Source organism: Anopheles marshallii, chromosome 3 (assembly GCF_943734725.1).
Source record: "Anopheles marshallii chromosome 3, idAnoMarsDA_429_01, whole genome shotgun sequence".
Lineage (NCBI taxonomy): Eukaryota > Metazoa > Arthropoda > Insecta > Diptera > Culicidae > Anopheles > Anopheles marshallii.
The window spans coordinates 20,762,474-20,779,476 of record NC_071327.1 but is presented as its reverse complement, the minus strand read 5'-3'; the positions used below and the strand labels follow the sequence as shown (position 1 = coordinate 20,779,476).

The 17,003-nt window shown below is 45.7% G+C and overlaps 5 protein-coding genes across 5 annotated transcripts; 2 read left to right on the top strand and 3 right to left on the bottom strand.

The window, feature by feature from the left end:
* Positions 1-1,057: 1,057 nt before the first annotated feature.
* Positions 1,058-3,976, bottom strand: LOC128714528 (E3 UFM1-protein ligase 1 homolog). The gene is made up of 5 exons (XM_053809403.1): positions 3,903-3,976; positions 2,371-3,819; positions 1,830-2,294; positions 1,283-1,494; positions 1,058-1,212 (listed from the first exon to the last, which is right to left on the bottom strand). The coding sequence occupies exons 1-5, from the start codon at positions 3,974-3,976 to the stop codon at positions 1,058-1,060; spliced, it is 2,355 nt and encodes a 784-aa protein (XP_053665378.1).
* A 475-nt stretch (positions 3,977-4,451) lies between these two features.
* Positions 4,452-5,503, top strand: LOC128714365 (ribonuclease H2 subunit A). The gene is made up of 2 exons (XM_053809239.1): positions 4,452-4,653; positions 4,713-5,503. Exons 1-2 carry the CDS (start codon positions 4,452-4,454, stop codon positions 5,501-5,503), a joined length of 993 nt encoding a protein of 330 aa, XP_053665214.1.
* A 349-nt stretch (positions 5,504-5,852) lies between these two features.
* On the bottom strand, positions 5,853-6,689 carry LOC128712337 (60S acidic ribosomal protein P1). Its single transcript, XM_053807233.1, has 3 exons — positions 6,497-6,689; positions 5,941-6,193; positions 5,853-5,866 (listed from the first exon to the last, which is right to left on the bottom strand). Exons 1-3 carry the CDS (start codon positions 6,569-6,571, stop codon positions 5,853-5,855), a joined length of 342 nt encoding a protein of 113 aa, XP_053663208.1. The 5' UTR covers positions 6,572-6,689.
* Positions 6,690-7,322: 633 nt separating this feature from the next.
* Positions 7,323-9,048, top strand: LOC128713743 (F-box-like/WD repeat-containing protein TBL1X). Its single transcript, XM_053808609.1, has 4 exons — positions 7,323-7,380; positions 7,465-8,420; positions 8,482-8,598; positions 8,665-9,048. Exons 1-4 carry the CDS (start codon positions 7,323-7,325, stop codon positions 9,046-9,048), a joined length of 1,515 nt encoding a protein of 504 aa, XP_053664584.1.
* Positions 9,049-10,091: 1,043 nt separating this feature from the next.
* LOC128712336 (uncharacterized) lies at positions 10,092-16,532 on the bottom strand. Its single transcript, XM_053807232.1, has 3 exons — positions 16,385-16,532; positions 11,231-11,692; positions 10,092-11,158 (listed from the first exon to the last, which is right to left on the bottom strand). Exons 1-3 carry the CDS (start codon positions 16,530-16,532, stop codon positions 10,092-10,094), a joined length of 1,677 nt encoding a protein of 558 aa, XP_053663207.1.
* Between the last annotated feature and the right edge of the window lie 471 nt (positions 16,533-17,003).

The window sequence follows — 17,003 nt, the reverse complement described above, 5'->3', positions numbered from 1 at the left end:
CGGACACCCCTGCAAAAAAAACAACCTGGATTCACATTTGACCCTGCACAACACGTCGGTGTGCGGCATCTAACAGAAAACTGATGTAACATTCGCTTCCGATTGAATCAGCCGGCAAAAGTGGACGGCAAGTGGGGAAGAGGGCGGTGGGCCTGCCTTTCCTCACACACCTCGATTCGCTTGGGTCATGAATTAAGGAACGGTCTCCACGTGATGGCAAATGGGTGAAGATTGTGCCTGAGTGTCTCAATTAGGTGAAGAAGCGGTTCAGTATCAGTATCACAGTTTTCACACTTTTAAGAAAGTGTCTCGAGCGCAACAATAGCAATAATAACAAAATTCCCCCTTTGCACCCTTAAACCGAAAACACGCACACTGGATTCACCCGTACCGCGACACCAGTTCCGATCCGGGCAAACTGTCGTCAATGCCTGGGGAGTTCATCTTTGTGATTTTTTTTTTTTTTTTGGGCGGGGAGCTCTCCTAGGCGCTAGTCCCATTGAACCACCATTTAGCGGCATAATAGTACACAACCACTTGTGAATCAATTCGTACGCGTTAATTTGCTCACAAAAGCATAGAGCGCAAGTTTTACGACGCCGGACGCTTTGACCACGACAGTGTAGAGAGAGACGTGACCGCAATTCGTCGATAAACGTCGTCTTCTCGCGCTTCAGTGAACGAGATTAGAACGCAACTCTTTTTTTTGCGGACAAATGATCGGGTTGTGTCACGTTGTCGGTAAGACGCTTGGTTACTGTGATCGTTGGATTACTGTAATTATTTACCAACTGATCGAAACGATCCATCGTATGTTTGTATGGCTCATGAATGGGCCGTGTGGTAGTGTTCAAACAAATGGAAACTAACATCCAGAATTCATACCAATCTACATCGCTTCGGAATGTAAAGAAACGTTATCAAGAACTCGTTAATTAATTAAGTGATATAATTAACAAGCTTAGCTTTATTGAAGCGGAAAGAGAAGAATACTTCCACATAAAGTAACATAACTCCCATCGGTTTCGTCTAATGACGCCGTTCGATTATCTTAACATTATTCTACGGCCGTAACACCCGCTTTCTTGAAGTTGCCAGCAATACTTTTCACGATCGGTGTCAGCTCGCCCAGCTGCTTGGTAATATCTTCAGCATTTGACTTGGCTTCCTCCGAGTTGGCGCTCTCCGTACTCAGCAGCTTCAGTACAAGATCTGACAAGTTAGAGTGTAAGTTATTAAGTATTTAAATTTAAATGCTTCACGCTTAAGTTGCTCTACTTACCATGATAGTTGGTGAACACTTTTGAGTCTTCCGCGGTCAGCACCGTCTGCAGGAAGCTTAAAACGGCAGACACATGGCGGCCGGAAGCGTGAAGCATCGTTTGTGTGGAAATGGTGAAGATAATTAGCACGGCCAGATGAAGTACCAATGCCGGATCGGTACAGTTGGTAAGCTGCTCCAGCAGACCATGTTTGTGGCAAAGAATTAGGTTTCTAGAGCAACGAAAGGGAACAAGTTAGCGAACAATCATATATCAATAAAAAATGAAGAATTTCTTAAACTTTGGACAAAAAAAAACGATCCCAACGCATTGCCGTTCCACTTCTAGGCGTATCAATCGTGTTACGTTCACCCTCCCCACGACTAATTTAACTTAATTAATGTCCAATTTAGTAACATAAGCAACCGAATGGAAAAGCAGCATCATCGCATCGATATCGTAACAACGTATCGGATCGGAACGAGTGGCAAATTAAAATTCGTTATCTACGTTAATTGGCCGTAATGAACGGAATCCGCTTCCGCATCGTACCCCGCGCACACGTACCTATCCTTTTTCTTGTCAATCTTTTTCAGCATCATGCTGCACGCCTGCATCGCTTTTTCTGTTTTCTCCAGGAAGTCTTCGACGGTTTCGCTGGCTGTGAGCGATTTGCAGAGCGTCTGCAGCGAGGCCCGATACTCCGCGCCACTGTCGTTCGCAATTTTTGTGCGCTGTTCGACCGTTAGGGGTGCGTTAAAGTTTGTGTTAAGATTACATTCGGCCGCGACGTACAGGCATATTTCGTTGCACACGTCCGTGCCGATCGTTTTGAGCAGATACTTTAACAGCTGGCCCTGTACATCGGACGGGAACAGCTTTAAGCCCTTCTCGTACAAACGGATATCGTTGTAGAGCGTGTTTAGCTTCTCCTGGATGCTGGCATGCGTCTGACGACGGTTTTGATTACTCTTCTGAAGCGTCAGTTCGTACAACTCTTGCGCTTTGGCCAGCGCCTGTTTACTAAGAATGCTGTAACAATAATCATTAGAAAGATAAAAATTTAATATATTTTGTTCCTACAAATCATCAAACAGAGGCCACTTACGGGTAGTAATGATTTGCGAGATCCTTGTCGAGCATCTCCAGACCTTCGGGTTCGAGGGTTTTTTCCACCACCTTCGCAATCTCCTTCACCGTAATCAGCTCAATGTGCGGTTCCTTTCCACTCTTCTTTCCACCCGCACCAGATTGCATCTCCACATCGTCATCCGAATCCATCGCATTGCCCTTGTTTCCTCGTGCATGTTTCTTGGTAGATTTTGTTTTTGTTTCACGACCCTGCGCTCCACCGCCACCCTTTCCAGTGGCGGCCTTCTTGCGCCGTTCCTCCCGTTTATCCACCTTTCCTTCGTCCATCGCAAAATGGTCCACATCTTGATGCTGCATCATCTTTTCCGCCATGTACTTCTGATAGTTGCCACTTTCGACGGCTCGTTTTGCGTGTTCGTTAACCAGTTCCTGGCAACCTTTAACGCACTCATCCATAAAGTTTACCGTCAGTACAACCGTTCCAAAAACGTACGTCTGCTTACGTATTGCCGGCGTTAGAACGTGCGCTAAAATTTCTTCCATATTATCGTTGCTGAAGGCCGGGGGCAGAATGGTTGACATATCCAGATACGAATTGCTGCTTATGCAAACATCCATCGCGTAGGTAACGCGTTCAATAAGCCGATTGCTGACGATGCAGTTCTTCATGTAAATCAACTTCTCATCCGGCAAACGGGTCCGCACAAACGGACGAACATCCGAAACTCCCAGCTTGGCCACGGTGTCGTTCGTTATGTATCCATTCTGTTGGAAGTAATCTTTCACGTACTCGGCTTGCATTCGTTCGTACACGTGCGGTATGTATTGACCGGCCGGTGATTGGACCGTGACCGAACCGAGCGACGCCAGTTCGTTCAACGACATATACAGTATGCGTGCCGGTACATCGGTTAGATTCAAAATGACGGAAATCGGTGTAGGTTTTGTAATCGCGGCAAGTGCACCGCGGATTTTAGCCTTGTTGCGCATTATATACGATTGCGTGAAAAAGATGTGCGCATTTGTGGGATCCTGTTTGGCGAAAATGATTTTGTTCAAATTTCCCAACACTATTTGGTTCAGGATAAAATCTGTCGGCAAATCGTACGTTGTAGTCAACTGTCCTATATTGATTTCACCGTACTGGACCAGCTTCTGGTTGATTTCTGACGCCACACGCTGAATGTAGGACGTATCGATCAGTTGCCCAAGCAGAAGGTGCAGACCAGGTTCACGGTCTACCAGCCGTTTGGCAATGTACTCGATCTTTGCAAAATCAACATTTAAAACTTTGGCCAGCTCGATCAAATTTACACGACCACCACGAACGTACAGCTCATCTTTCACCTCCTGCAGCAGATGATCTTGCGTGAGGTACTCTTTGCCATCGTTGGTGTAGATCACATCGATGAGCCCTTTGTCGATCAGTAGTTTTACAATCTCGATACAATTTCTTTCCGAGAGTCTGCAAGTAGAAGCGTTGAAGAAGAAAACATCTTGGTGAAAGGAATGTTCCGAGCAGTTTTGCCACATCAAACTTTATTTCACCTTTGTAGGCTGGTGGAAAGTTGGGCCTTTTGGAAGTCGGCGGCCAAACGTTTGATTTCATCCCAATCGGCCATGGTAGAGGACTAGGACGTCGAGCGCGCATTCACAAATACACCGAATTTATTGAAGATGGGAAAATAGTCTTGGCCGTATTTTGATTTTCCACACGTAATCCGAACGAGAGGAAAGAAATCTCCGAAACATTTGTTCCACATACACAGTCCAACGTCAAACAGTTTGGGAACTGTTGTCAAATGTAACTGTCACAACAAACGCTGGGCTGCCAGATTTGGCAATGCAACAGAATGTAAAAATTGAGAATTTCTGTGAAAATTTTAATTTTACAAAATTACAAGATATGTACCACCATTTTTTGTCCATTTATCAACAATACAGTCCTAGCAAATGCAACTTTTTTGGTTATCCAAATTGTTTATTTTCACGATACAACTGGCAGCACTTCCAACGCTGTTTACAAACTTTGCGCGGCAAATCAGCAAATTCTGTTGGTAGTTCAGAATAAAAGATCTGCCGCTTTCCGCCCTTAAAATGGATACCAAAGTGAAACAGGAAATTAAGAGCGAATCTGAAACGCAACAGCTCACCATAAATAGTTTGGAAAGTCTGGGACCATATATTTTGGAACAGGATAATGCAAAGAACTTCGTATACGTTTCCGATATACCACAGCTGTGCAAGGACGAGCCTTGTATGCTGGGAGTGGATGAAGCCGGCCGTGGACCAGTTCTCGGTAAGATAAAAAATTTTAATTATTTGTATGGATTGCAATAGTCCTTGCCTTTATTACAGGCCCCATGGTGTACGGTATTGCTTTCTGTCCTCTGTCGAAAAAGGACATCCTGAAGCAGCTGGGATTTGCGGATTCTAAGCAACTGACTGAGGAAAAGAGAGACCAAATTTTCGATGAGATGAACCGGAAAGATTACGCTGTGGAAGCGCTTGGATGGGCCGTTGAAGCTATATCACCGAACGTGATCTCGATGAGCATGTTGAGAAGAACAAAGCATTCATTAAATGAAGTGTCGATGGATTCCGCGATTGGGTTGATCAACGCCGCGATCGAAGCCGGTGTTAACATTGCCGAGGTGTACGTGGACACGGTGGGTCCTCCGGAGAAATATCAAGCCAAGTTGAAGGCTATCTTTCCCAAATTCAAGATAACGGTCGCTAAGAAAGCCGATAGTACCTATCCAATCGTATCGGCGGCAAGTATTGCTGCGAAAGTTACGCGAGATCACGCCTTGAAAGTTTGGCGGTTCCGTGAACGACTGAACGAGAAAGAGAACACTTTCGGTAGCGGATATCCTGGGGATCCAACGACGAAACGGTTTTTGGGAGAAATTGATCTTGTGTTTGGGTTTCCACGGTTGGTTCGATTCAGCTGGTCTACTGCGAGCAATGCGCTTGAAAAGAAAGCTTACGATATGGAGTTTGAAGATGAAGGGGACGCGAAGGGTAATCAGAAAGCTACATATGGAAGCGAGAAACTATCCAAGTATTTCTCGGCTTCTAAAAACGAGAACAGAAAGCGTAATGAGTTCTTCCGGGATCGTTGTTTGGAGCATGTTGCGGATATTTGAGAATAATAAAACGTATCGCCCTAGTGAGTTCTAGTGAGTGCATTGTAATTCGGAACTACGCTCGATATAAATATCTGAAAACACGTGCGTTTCAAGAGAAGACTACCGAATCTTGCGGACCAACGTATCACAAGCTACATGGCGACAGCTTTCATATCATCAAATGCAGAAACAAATCCATTTCGAATGCTCTTCATTAAGCCAATGTGAACACCAGGTCTGTACCATCATGTTAGGTATTTATCAATGTTTTATTCATACGTGTACAGAATAGTTGTACAAATACCAGTACAGTAAAAAGAGATGGAACTCTCTTTTGCATTGTACATTCCAGAACGGCGAGAAAGATCTAACCGAAGAGACCTGCGGAAAAGGACAAGAAAACAGTTCCAGATTAGATCGAGTTGTGCACCACACACCACATTTGCATCACTTACCGAATCCCAAGTCATCATCGGATTCCTCTGGCTCTTCTTCCTTCTTCTCCTCCTTCTTTTCAGCGGCAGCCGGGGCAGCAGCACCACCAGCAGCGGCAGCAGCCGGGGCACCACCACCGGAACCAACACCGGAGCCGATGCTAGTGATCAGGCTCTTGACATCGATGCCTTCCAGAGCCTTGGCGAACAGGCCAGGCCAGTACGGCTCGATTTCAACGTTGGCGGCCTTCAGGATGGTCGCAATCTTCTCATCCTGTAAGTTTTCGTAGATACAAGAAGAACAGACGATGTAAACATTCGGTCGAAACCATAACCTAGAAAACAAGCACGAGCCGCAGTGTGCTATGTGGCAAGGGAAAATCCGCATTCCCAATACATGCTCGGAACATTCTTTTAAATTTCAATCTTCCTGTTTTCCATTCACACAGGTACCATGCATTGACTAACGAATTAGCATTTAAATTGCAGTCAAACGACGAAACCCGCCGCGAGTGTCCTCATACACACACACACCACACTAGAGCACAGGAGCAATCTTGGAAACCCGACAACTTACCGTCACGGCAACATCATCATCGACCAGAATCAGTGCCGAGTAAACACAGGCTAGTTCAGCTTTGTTAAGAGCCATTATTTAAGGGGGTTCTTTTCAATAAAACCGCGCAAGTCGTCAAAAAATGACCTTAGCTCGGAGGAGAACACTGCACAGTTTCACGACAAATCACAAAAGAGGAAGTTTACGGGACAGGTTCCGCTAGCCAAGCACACTTCAGCTTTTGACAGCGTGTCAAGAAAATGTCTACGAGCATGTTTCTTGCAAGATATTTTCAGGATTTTTGGGCATTTGGATTTTCTCTAATTATGCGGAATTACTGAGGAATTCTTATTACAAGAACCGCACATTCGTATGAATTGGTTCATTTTATGGAAACCACTGTTAATGCATTGTAGTTACTAGTTTTTTTTAGATAAAACATTTTTTGTTACGCTCGCTGCAAGCAGATCCTGCAGCATTTTCCACCGACAAATACATATTCTTAGCTTATTTAATGTGTAATTTGAAACATTTACCCTACTAATGAACCACACTTACATTTTCAGTTAACTTTTTACAAAAATAGCATAAAATTATAAGCCCATTCAAAGGTGTGTGTCTTTGCTAGACGCTACGATAGCTTGGGTCGGCTGTCAATGGGAGTTGAAAAAAAACAACCATTGCAAGTAAAAACAAATCGCATTCCAGCGTAGAATATTGCGAATTTATGTTGTGAGTACGCCCCGAAACGATTCAACTACACTTAGTGCATAATCTACAACCATAGAAGCATTCGGGTTCGGGTGGATTTATACATCCGATCAAGCAAAAACACATCCAGAGCAAGATGAGTTTTTCAAGCGATGAGGTAAACTTCCTAGTTTACCGCTATCTGCAGGAGTCTGGTAAGTAGACGCACCATGAACAACGATAATCTATGATCGTGTCCATCGGTACACCGCGCTCATTTTTTTTGCACTCTCTGGCAGGGTTTTCTCATTCCGCGTACACGTTCGGAATCGAATCACACATCTCACAAAGCAACATCAATGGAGCCCTTGTACCACCGGCCGCCCTGTTGAGCATTTTACAGAAAGGGTTGCAGTATACCGAAGCCGAAATTAGTATAGGTGAAGATGGTACCGAGCAACGGTTGGGCGAAAGTTTGAGTCTCATCGATGCGGTCATGCCGGAGGTGGTCGCCAACAGGCAGAATATGCAAAACCAGCAAAAGCAAGCAACGAAAACCGAACCCCCGGAGACGAATGGTACGACGGAGGAACCGACTGCTCCACCGCCAACTACGACGACTACTGCTTCCACAACGCCAGCTCCGGTAGAAACGATGGAAGTGGATCAAAGCATTGAAATACCCGCCTCCAAGGCGACGGTTCTTCGAGGACACGAAAGTGAGGTGTTCATCTGTGCTTGGAACCCGAGTACAGATTTGCTTGCCAGTGGGTCAGGTGACAGCACGGCACGTATTTGGGATATGTCCGATAATCCGGCTAATCCGAACCAACTCGTACTGCGTCACTGCATCCAGAAGGGTGGTACAGAAGTACCGAGCAACAAGGATGTAACATCGCTAGACTGGAACTGTGACGGTACACTGCTGGCGACGGGTTCATACGACGGATATGCTCGTATTTGGCGTACGGATGGATTGCTGGCAAGCACACTCGGTCAACATAAAGGTCCCATATTCGCGTTGAAGTGGAACAAACGGGGTAATTACATTCTTTCCGCTGGTGTGGACAAAACGACCATCATCTGGGATGCTGCGACCGGCCAGTGTACACAGCAATTTAGCTTCCATTCAGCTCCGGCGCTGGATGTGGACTGGCAGTCGAATCAATCATTTGCAAGTTGCAGTACAGATCAATGCATTCATGTTTGCAAGCTAGGCGTAGACAAACCCATCAAATCGTTCCAGGGACACACGGTAATAATGGAAGGCTTGCGTGCTACAGCGATCGTCAGCTCATTGAAATGCTCTTTTACAGAATGAAGTCAATGCCATCAAATGGGATCCTCAGGGACAGCTGTTGGCTTCCTGCTCGGACGACATGACGCTGAAGATTTGGTCGATGAAGCAGGACACTTGTGTGCATGATCTTCAGGTAGGATAGGTTAAATAGTAAGGTCCAAAGACGTTTCATGCATGGATGCGTTCTATTCCCTTTCAGGCTCATTCGAAAGAGATCTACACGATTAAATGGTCACCAACGGGTACGGGTACGCAGAATCCCAACATGAACCTCATACTGGCAAGTGCCTCCTTCGATTCGACCGTACGTCTATGGGATGTGGAACGAGGTGTTTGCATTCACACGCTCACGAAACACACGGAACCGGTGTATTCGGTGGCGTTCAGCCCGGACGGCAAATTCCTTGCGTCCGGTAGCTTCGACAAGTGTGTCCACATCTGGAGCACCCAAAGCGGACAGCTGGTGCACAGCTACAAGGGAACCGGCGGTATATTCGAGGTGTGTTGGAACTCGCGCGGCAGCAAAGTCGGCGCCAGTGCCAGTGACGGCAGTGTGTTCGTGCTGGATCTCCGGAAGTTATGAGCGACGGCACCGTCCGCTGGTACGGGAGCACCCGGATCGGCACCAGGGCCACCACCACCACTGCTGACGGCGGCCGAGAAAAAATCCTAACAATCATTGACAGGCGCCCGACGAACACATCCCAAGTAAAATGGCGAGGAGCATTTCGCATCCATCAGTACTCGTCGTGGATTGTTCGCTGGGAATGGCGCTCACTTTATACAATATCCGTGTTTCACGTTATTCGCCCTGATTGTTCCGCTATGGGATGACTTGGCGTGTGTTCGGTATTAGCGCTCTAGATTATTTAGGCCTCTGTAGGGAAAGAGACGAGATTGCATATTGTGTGTAGATCGATATAAGCTTTTATTTTATTAGCCTCCATCGAGTTCCAATTGATGAGCAGAGGTTCGTTTGAAGGCATCCAACGTTCTTTAGGGCAAACATAAAAGAACGGAAACTCTTACAGAAATAAGAAGTAAATTTTAGACATTAGACATCTTCATTATCGTACAGAATAAAATCATGCTTAGAGTAGTTCGATTATCGGTAGGGACTTTCGCGTGCAAAAAAAAAACAGGCGAAAGGCAACAACTTCTTCGCATTCGAAAGGCCGGGCTTTTTTAAAGTAAATAAACATTCTGCTGTAAATGCCTTCAAAATGTGTTTATGGTTCAATTCGCTGTTATTCCATCTTTTTATTCGTAAATTATTCACAAATCGACTTACCCTACTTGTGCTTACAAAATATAACCTAACATACACGCATACTATTTACAGATGATCTTTGTGCAGATAAAACTCGTATCTCTACTACCAAACACGAATACTTACGAAGAAACGAGCCCGATGGTTGTTTGTTGTGTGTGTGTGCGTGTTATCTCTGGTTGACCCCGAGTCGGTGGCAAATGGTGCTCTTTTACACTATGGTTTGTATTGTTTGATTTATAACGTGCGGTACAGTGAAAGTAGATCCTGTCCTGGTATATGGCCGTTGAGATTGTGCTGCTTGTGCCTTGCAAAGGGAAAACGGGGCAAAAGGATAGTCCTGGGTAGTCCTGATCTCACTGTAAAGATGATGGCCTTTCGAGCCGGTAAATTTGTCTCGTGATGCGCACATTTCGACGCGTCTTGCTATCCTTACTGCCAGAGGTGGCCACACTTGCGTCCAGTACGTTTTCTGCGGTTCCTTCCTGCTTCAGCATGTCGTCGTAGGAAGCTTCATCGAGCAGTGTGAGTAGTGTGTTGACTGGCGCATCGTCTTGCCGCTGTTTTACAGAATCATTCTTCTTTGTAGTCCGAGGACCCGCTTCCGTGTGCACCTCGTACACTGGAGGACGTTTGGTAGCGATGTGCGTTACACCTAGCTCCGCTCCGGTTTCGGGATCCCGGTTAACCACATGCCGTACGATCGGATCTTTCGTGCTAGTGACCGGAACCATTCGCGGCAATTGCATTAGCGTATCGTTCGTGTTTAAGCCGTACGTTTTTACCTTTGAGTGACCCTCGATAATGAGGTACGGTGACCAACGTTCCGGTGCAGCTGGTTGCTTGTAGTGAGAAAATATTGAATCGGTCGTCATGGTTTGCGGAGTAGGCTGTGTCGTTACCATGATGTGCATTGTGCTTGAAGTGCCCGATACCGTCATCGCTGGACTTCGCGTAGTCGTTGTGGACATCATAGTTGGCATGTTAGTACTCACTGGTGTTACGAACAGACCGGCATTCGTTACGTGTTGGGGGCGGATATCCTTGTTTAGTTTTGGGACTGTTTTAGTGGATTGCTGCAGTGGTTGCGATTGAAGATACTCCGTGGTTTGTGGAGGATGAAAGATTGTTTGTGCCATGGCGTTGATGTTCTGTGCATCATAGAATCCACCGGAAGTGTACTCAGTCACTGAACTGGTCATAGCGGTTTTAGTGAACGGATAGGAATGTTCATTCTGCAGAATTGTCTTCAGCAATGGTCGCTTTACAGTGTCACCGGCTGGAGTGGTAAGGCGAATCGTCGTAACGTACGGTTGTTGTTGACGGTTAAACCCACTGCCACTTTGCAGTTGAGGCTGATGATGATGATGAAATTGTGCCGTGATGGGTTGCGAAATCGGCGGCTCCGGATGTGGCTTTCCACCTTTGGAATAAATGAAGAAAAATAGGATGCATATTGTAGATAGAAGAAACGTATCGCAGATGCTCAACTCACCAGTTAATTGTCCGTGATAAGAGCTTCCAGGACGATATTTAAAGCCATCTCCCGGTTGTGTGTCGACTCGTTGGGAAGCGGAAGTTGCACCACCCCAGAATCCAGCACCTTCTATACCAGCCGGATAGTTGTTTAGTGGTGGTGGCATTAGTACGGTATGAGGCAACTGATTCGGGCCTGCTATCGCATGATGTTGGTGAAGTGCCGGCGAGTAGTAGTTACGACGCACGGGTAAGCTGTTCCATTCCTTGCTGACGCCGACCGTCTTCTTTGAGGGAACGCCCAGCAGCAGGATGTCGTTGCCGGATGTTTTATCCTTGGCGCCGTCTGACCAGTACCGGACGCGGTCCAGCACCGGTGGACTGTAGTCGTACGTTGGATCATTTTTGAGTGGATCACCTCGTCCTACCGGCAACCATTCGTTGTATTCCAACCGTGGCGAGGGAAAGTTCCGTGGCAAATCTGTTTGTAAGCCAAGATAGAATTATAAATGTATCATCGCTATCCGTTGTATTCTAGTAGAATACGTAATATAAACAGTATGGTAAAAAACACTACTTGATGGCAGCACTGCGGCGTTAAGAGATCAACGCATAACGCGAAGCGAACTGTTCTCTTTGTGCCAAACCTTCGATGTGTGCGCACGTGCGGATTTATTCTTATAATTATATGAGTGGTTAGTTTCGGTAGAACGCAGTCGAAGTTTGCAGAAGATATTGTTGGCAAGAAGCAAATATTTTATAAGAATAATAAGAAGAATATTTTATTAAACATTTCCATTTTATTATCATTGCAAACAATCAAACAAACGATAAGCAACAACTTCGTTAGATTCAATGCTTTCGAGTGCCAGTATCATGGTGTGAGCAACAAGAAGCTTTGTTTTACTCCTATAATAACCATAATCCTTCATTACCCATCTGAGATATGGATAGATTTGCACCGTTTCGTTACGCGCCTCAATTAGACAGTTCATGCACCTAATTAAGACCTTCAAACATTTGTGTTTCCTTTCGGCAGTTCCATTGTCATTGGTTTTATTAGGATGGGATAAAGATTGAAAGAGAAAGCAAAGCGCACGGTTAAGTCTCAACGTGTGCTTAAAAATAGATTCACGGGCTCAACTGGTCTAAGGGAAAAGACCTTGAGATTTCATTTTCGGTGCCGGTACTTGATCATCTTTTATTGGGTTTCATGCTCCCCTGAGCTCCTGGAGTTTTCTTGTTAATTAAATGATAAATCTGCGCTTTGCTTCTACTTTTAGATAGCTGTCAATTGCGATTCACGAAACCAAGTCACGCGGAGGCGGAATTAACGCGTGTGCGAAATGGATCCTACCCACGATGATCTTAAACCCAAACAGACGAGATTGCGTTTTGTTTTATTTCGCATTTCGCAGGTGCTGCTCTCTTCTTGCGTATTGGTTGCGTATGTGGAAAACGGATCCCCTTGAACTCGTCGTCTTGGTGAAAAATTCAAACATTCGATCAGGTGAAATAGTGAAGAAGCAACGGAAAAGGTAAGCAACCAGCGCTAGCCCGCAACCTTTATTTCTCTCTAACGATGCGATCATGCGCCAAGTACCTGCGAGATGGAAAGTCTCGTTTATGGGGGTCATTTGGTGGTAGGTTGCGGGCCTACCAGGAGCCGGGAGACAACAATGGCCAATAAAAAAACACACACACACACACAAGCCTCACGCCAGCCCGTATTGCATGGCAGTTGGTGAACTGCGCAACTGCACCTGTTTCGGAGCCGGTTGGTAAGCGATCTTGGGTACTTCATGATGCTAACCTTCGCAAGTGTGCCACCATCACCATAGGCCACGGTAAAGGCTGTTGAACTCGTCTGCAGAACCGACACTACAGATAGCTTCAAGTTTATTGCTTTGAGCTGAGGTAGTGAAGAATTTCTGAATATTAGGATCAATTTCTTCAAAATGTGTAAATGTTATGAATAAGGTTTATGAACAAATTCTCGAAAGAATGATGATAGTAATTTGAATATTTACGCTAACCGAAGGTAATGGTAAAAGCTTGAACCGCACTGTACAAACCACGTTAAGCCCTCGAATAGATTGACTCCCACTTGCAGCTTCTTCCTCACCCTAGGTCATGGTTAAGGTGCTGAATTAACCATTGAACTACACCGCCTTTTCGTGGCTACTGGTTCGTGGTCATGTCGAATGTTTGAATCCGACGATTGCCACCAGTGTGCAGTGTGTTCAGTACGACGCTCCAACCCGATCCCTTTCCCAACACAGCAGCCACCACGAATAGGTGATCACTTTTCCCCGGCAGTCAATCATGTCGCCCTTTCATTGGCGCGTCTTGCACCTTGAGTCTTGGGAAGTCACTGTCCTGTCCGTGTGTGCCATTCTGTAGCTGATGTTGCTGGAAGTTTGGGAAATGCATTATTCCCATCATCATCAGTTGGGTGTCGGATGTGGGGAGCAGCAGAGAACAAGAGGATGTTTATTTTTAAAAGTGTCTTCCTCTTTGTCGGGACGTTTCTCTTTGTTGTGAAGAAAAAAAAGCCATGTAAGAAAAGCAAAGGAAAACCCGATCCCTCTTGTCGGTTGGCAGTGTTACCTAATTGGTCGTTTCTTCTCCATTTCACTGCACCTAGTGCTTCTGCCGGTTGCTTCCCTGGTTGCCCCGCGATGTTTCTTCCTGCGAAATGCTTTTTTCTCCTTCACACGGGCTCGGGCACACGGGATCGCGACGTACTTCCGCGAGTATCAACCGGCTGCAATCGTGTTGGTTCGCCTGCCGCAGAAGACAAACGGAACACAATTGATCAGTGCCATTGCCACACGGGCGGCACGTAATGAGCGAATTATGGCCACTGTTAAATGATAGTTGAATGATAAATCTTCTTCCGAGCTTGGTTGGTTTTGCCGTCAAGGGAGCAAAGGGAAGAAGGACGCTGCGGATAGAAAGTGACAATAAGCTATGAGCGTATTGGGTGTTCCAACGGTTTGGTGGCTGGTGGTTTATCAGACGGTGCAAACGGGAACCGGGTTTGTGGCCAACCGGTAATGTAGACATTTATCCCGGCGGTGATAAGTTAGCAAAAAGCAACCCATCTTAAGGAACGTGATGAATGGTGAAATGATGCTGGTCTGTATTAGCCAACTCACTGCTAGTAAAACAGTGACCACATAATGTGATTTATGTGCATGAGCATCTTCATGAGAAAAAAAAAACATGAATGCATCCTTTTAAATGCTTTATTAATAACGAGAATGAAAGGTTCGTCGCCTGTTCGACTGTTGAAGTCTTTTGTTTTTTGGTGAAAATTTTACATTCACCCTCCAAAACACCCACAATCGCATGAAGGAAAATTCTTGTTTTCACCCGTTTTTTTTCTTTCTCGTGATCTACGCTTGCTAGCGACTTCATTCAACATTTTTTCGCCCTTTTTCGTCCCGCAATATTCCCGCAGTGCCAATGGAGAGCGCTTGTTTGGCACGTTCAGCAGCCGTCCGGGCGGTTATCGGCCCATTCATGTACAACATTGGGAAGCGCCCGTATGATACACACGGTCCCGCCTGCTCGATCAGCCCGTGAGACAGCAGCAGATCATGTCCACATGTCGCAATCACCACCCGTTTCGTGGTCGATCGATGCTCGGTGTGAATGAAGTACAAACAGAAAGCACATAAATGGTTAAGTAGCATAAACAAGTCTCTGTACCGTGGGTTTGCGAATCCCGAAAGCGCTCCACCATCTAAAGCAATCGCTCAGCGCTTGGGAAAACGAAACGACACCAAACGGTCGATAGTGTCGCCATTTGCTGGCCGGGGTAGTTTCACTAATGAAATCAATAAAATATTTTAGTTGATTATCACGACACCAAGCCGGCTGACGCACAGAATGGACCGTGCGCAGCGCGGCTACGCAGCCAGCCTGGGAACCAGATCCCGCGTACCCGGGCGCTCTGCGTCCGTCCGGTGAAGACCTTAAGACCCGAACGGTGGGTTCAACTCTCCCAAAATGGGCCTAGCCCCGTGTACTTGCCCGGGTCGTGCCGGTCCACGGTGACCGTGGCCATGGCAGTGAATGCGCGAAACGAATCCCACAAGCCGGTCGAGGGCGCCTCTATTTTGCTTTATCAGTTTGCGAAGCACACGGGCCCCAAATGTTGCCTTTGGAATGGTCGTTGCCGAGCGGTTTAGATAGGTTTTGCCGCGGCTCTATCCCTGCATCTAGCAACATTGTATGCTCGGGCCGATGTGGCTGGTTTCCGTTGATCGTGAAGCCCACCCTTGATCTGCCCATGTGCGGATTAGGCACGGTTTTTGAGTGAGACGCGTTTGAGCTTTGCCATAAAAATAGATCGATTAAACGTTACTTTCAGCCGTGGGTTGTATAGGTGCATTGTGTTGAGCGATCGGGTGGCTGCTTAAAACGCCAAGAATAGCACGCAACTAATCGTGCTGCGCGTTCGATGGGCAGTAAAGGTGGATTTAATTTGTACACTATTTGCTTGAACATTATTTCGTTTAAACAGTCTTTTTATTCTATTATTTAAAAGAAGTGTACACTCGGAAGCTCAAAAAAGGGCTTTTTTGTCATGTTTTTAAGGCGAAAACTATGTGAAATATTTGTTTTTGAGTAATTTCAAATGAAAGTATACGAACCCGGGAGTCTGAGGAGTCTGAGAGTAAGAAAATCTGTTTATAAAATAAACACATTAATTTAAATATACTAATTGAGAAGATAGTATTAGACGAATCAGATTTTGAATTTTTCCATTTCTAGACAAAAATTCGAGATATTTAAATACATGAACTAGCAATTGATGATATTAAACTTGTGATTAATTTGCTCATTACAAAACAATGAATGCATTTACAAAAAAAAGTCTCCTAAAGTGCTAGAAAATAGTGTGAAATTCGCCTGAAAAAAATTAAAGGCTATTCCCGGTAAGAAAATTTACACCATTCCTCCTAATTAAACATTATTATTCTGGTTTTGATACGTTTTCAATGACTGTCTGACATCTACTCCACTGCAAGAAAGCTTGCTTTGGTATAGCATGAAAGAAAACAATATTAATCTTTTTACCACTTCAGCTAATACACAAAGAAAACATGATTGAAGGAAACCGAAGGTTGGTTCCGGGTCGATCGCAGCTTATTTCACTTACCGTTATTGAAATCATCCCTTGGAGCATCGTTCGATGTAGTGTCGTGTGCTAGCAACGTTTCCACGCCGCCATGCCCGTGAGCATCGGTCGCTTCCGCGCAGACAACAATCAGCAACACCACACACGGCCACACTCGGTTGCGGCGCATCGCGATGTGACTTACGGCGTTTATTGCGGGAATCTGTGGTGCAAGAGAGTGTGGAAAATAAACATATTAGTCTTAATGGAACCAAGCAACCTCTGGTGCGATTGATGCCCGAGTCGTACAAACTGCCCCGCATCGATTGGTGGCCTCAATGGCCACGAAAACACTTTCGCTGGTTGCTCATTACAACGATGCACTCGCTTTATCACTCATCGTTTGAGTGTTTTATGTGGATGAGCTTTTCGGGCGAGATTATGATCGATTACCGCGCACCTGTCATGCTACTGGTTGCACAATCACGCCACCCGTAGTCGTGCGGGTGCGATTACAAAAGCCCTGTGCTCAATTTTCTAACAGCAACCGCCGTGTAAATAGCTCCTTGACAGCATCGCGCCACCAAGATCGTGTTGTGAAATGCTCTCAATGGTATCGTTTTGCATTTCCTTTACCGATACCAGCACCACACTCAAATGA

Excerpts from the sequence above, each read along its gene's own strand:
- LOC128714528 (XM_053809403.1), bottom strand. The coding sequence starts at position 3,976 with ATGGCCGATTGGGATGAAATCAAACGTTTGGCCGCCGACTTCCAAAAG. Across the intron at positions 2,295-2,370 it reads CTCGCAAATCATTACTACCC|CATTCTTAGTAAACAGGCGC; the intron begins GTAAGTGGCCTC and ends TTATTGTTACAG. Across the intron at positions 1,495-1,829 it reads ATTGACAAGAAAAAGGATAG|AAACCTAATTCTTTGCCACA; the intron begins GTACGTGTGCGC and ends TCGTTGCTCTAG.
- LOC128714365 (XM_053809239.1), top strand. The coding sequence starts at position 4,452 with ATGGATACCAAAGTGAAACAGGAAATTAAGAGCGAATCTGAAACGCAA. Across the intron at positions 4,654-4,712 it reads CGGCCGTGGACCAGTTCTCG|GCCCCATGGTGTACGGTATT; the intron begins GTAAGATAAAAA and ends CCTTTATTACAG.
- LOC128712337 (XM_053807233.1), bottom strand. The coding sequence starts at position 6,571 with ATGGCTCTTAACAAAGCTGAACTAGCCTGTGTTTACTCGGCACTGATT. Across the intron at positions 6,194-6,496 it reads ATGATGATGTTGCCGTGACG|GATGAGAAGATTGCGACCAT; the intron begins GTAAGTTGTCGG and ends GAAAACTTACAG.
- LOC128713743 (XM_053808609.1), top strand. The coding sequence starts at position 7,323 with ATGAGTTTTTCAAGCGATGAGGTAAACTTCCTAGTTTACCGCTATCTG. Across the intron at positions 8,421-8,481 it reads AATCGTTCCAGGGACACACG|AATGAAGTCAATGCCATCAA; the intron begins GTAATAATGGAA and ends GCTCTTTTACAG. Across the intron at positions 8,599-8,664 it reads CTTGTGTGCATGATCTTCAG|GCTCATTCGAAAGAGATCTA; the intron begins GTAGGATAGGTT and ends ATTCCCTTTCAG.
- LOC128712336 (XM_053807232.1), bottom strand. The coding sequence starts at position 16,532 with ATGCGCCGCAACCGAGTGTGGCCGTGTGTGGTGTTGCTGATTGTTGTC. Across the intron at positions 11,693-16,384 it reads AAGGGATGATTTCAATAACG|ATTTGCCACGGAACTTTCCC; the intron begins GTAAGTGAAATA and ends GCTTACAAACAG. Across the intron at positions 11,159-11,230 it reads TTATCACGGACAATTAACTG|GTGGAAAGCCACATCCGGAG; the intron begins GTGAGTTGAGCA and ends TTTATTCCAAAG.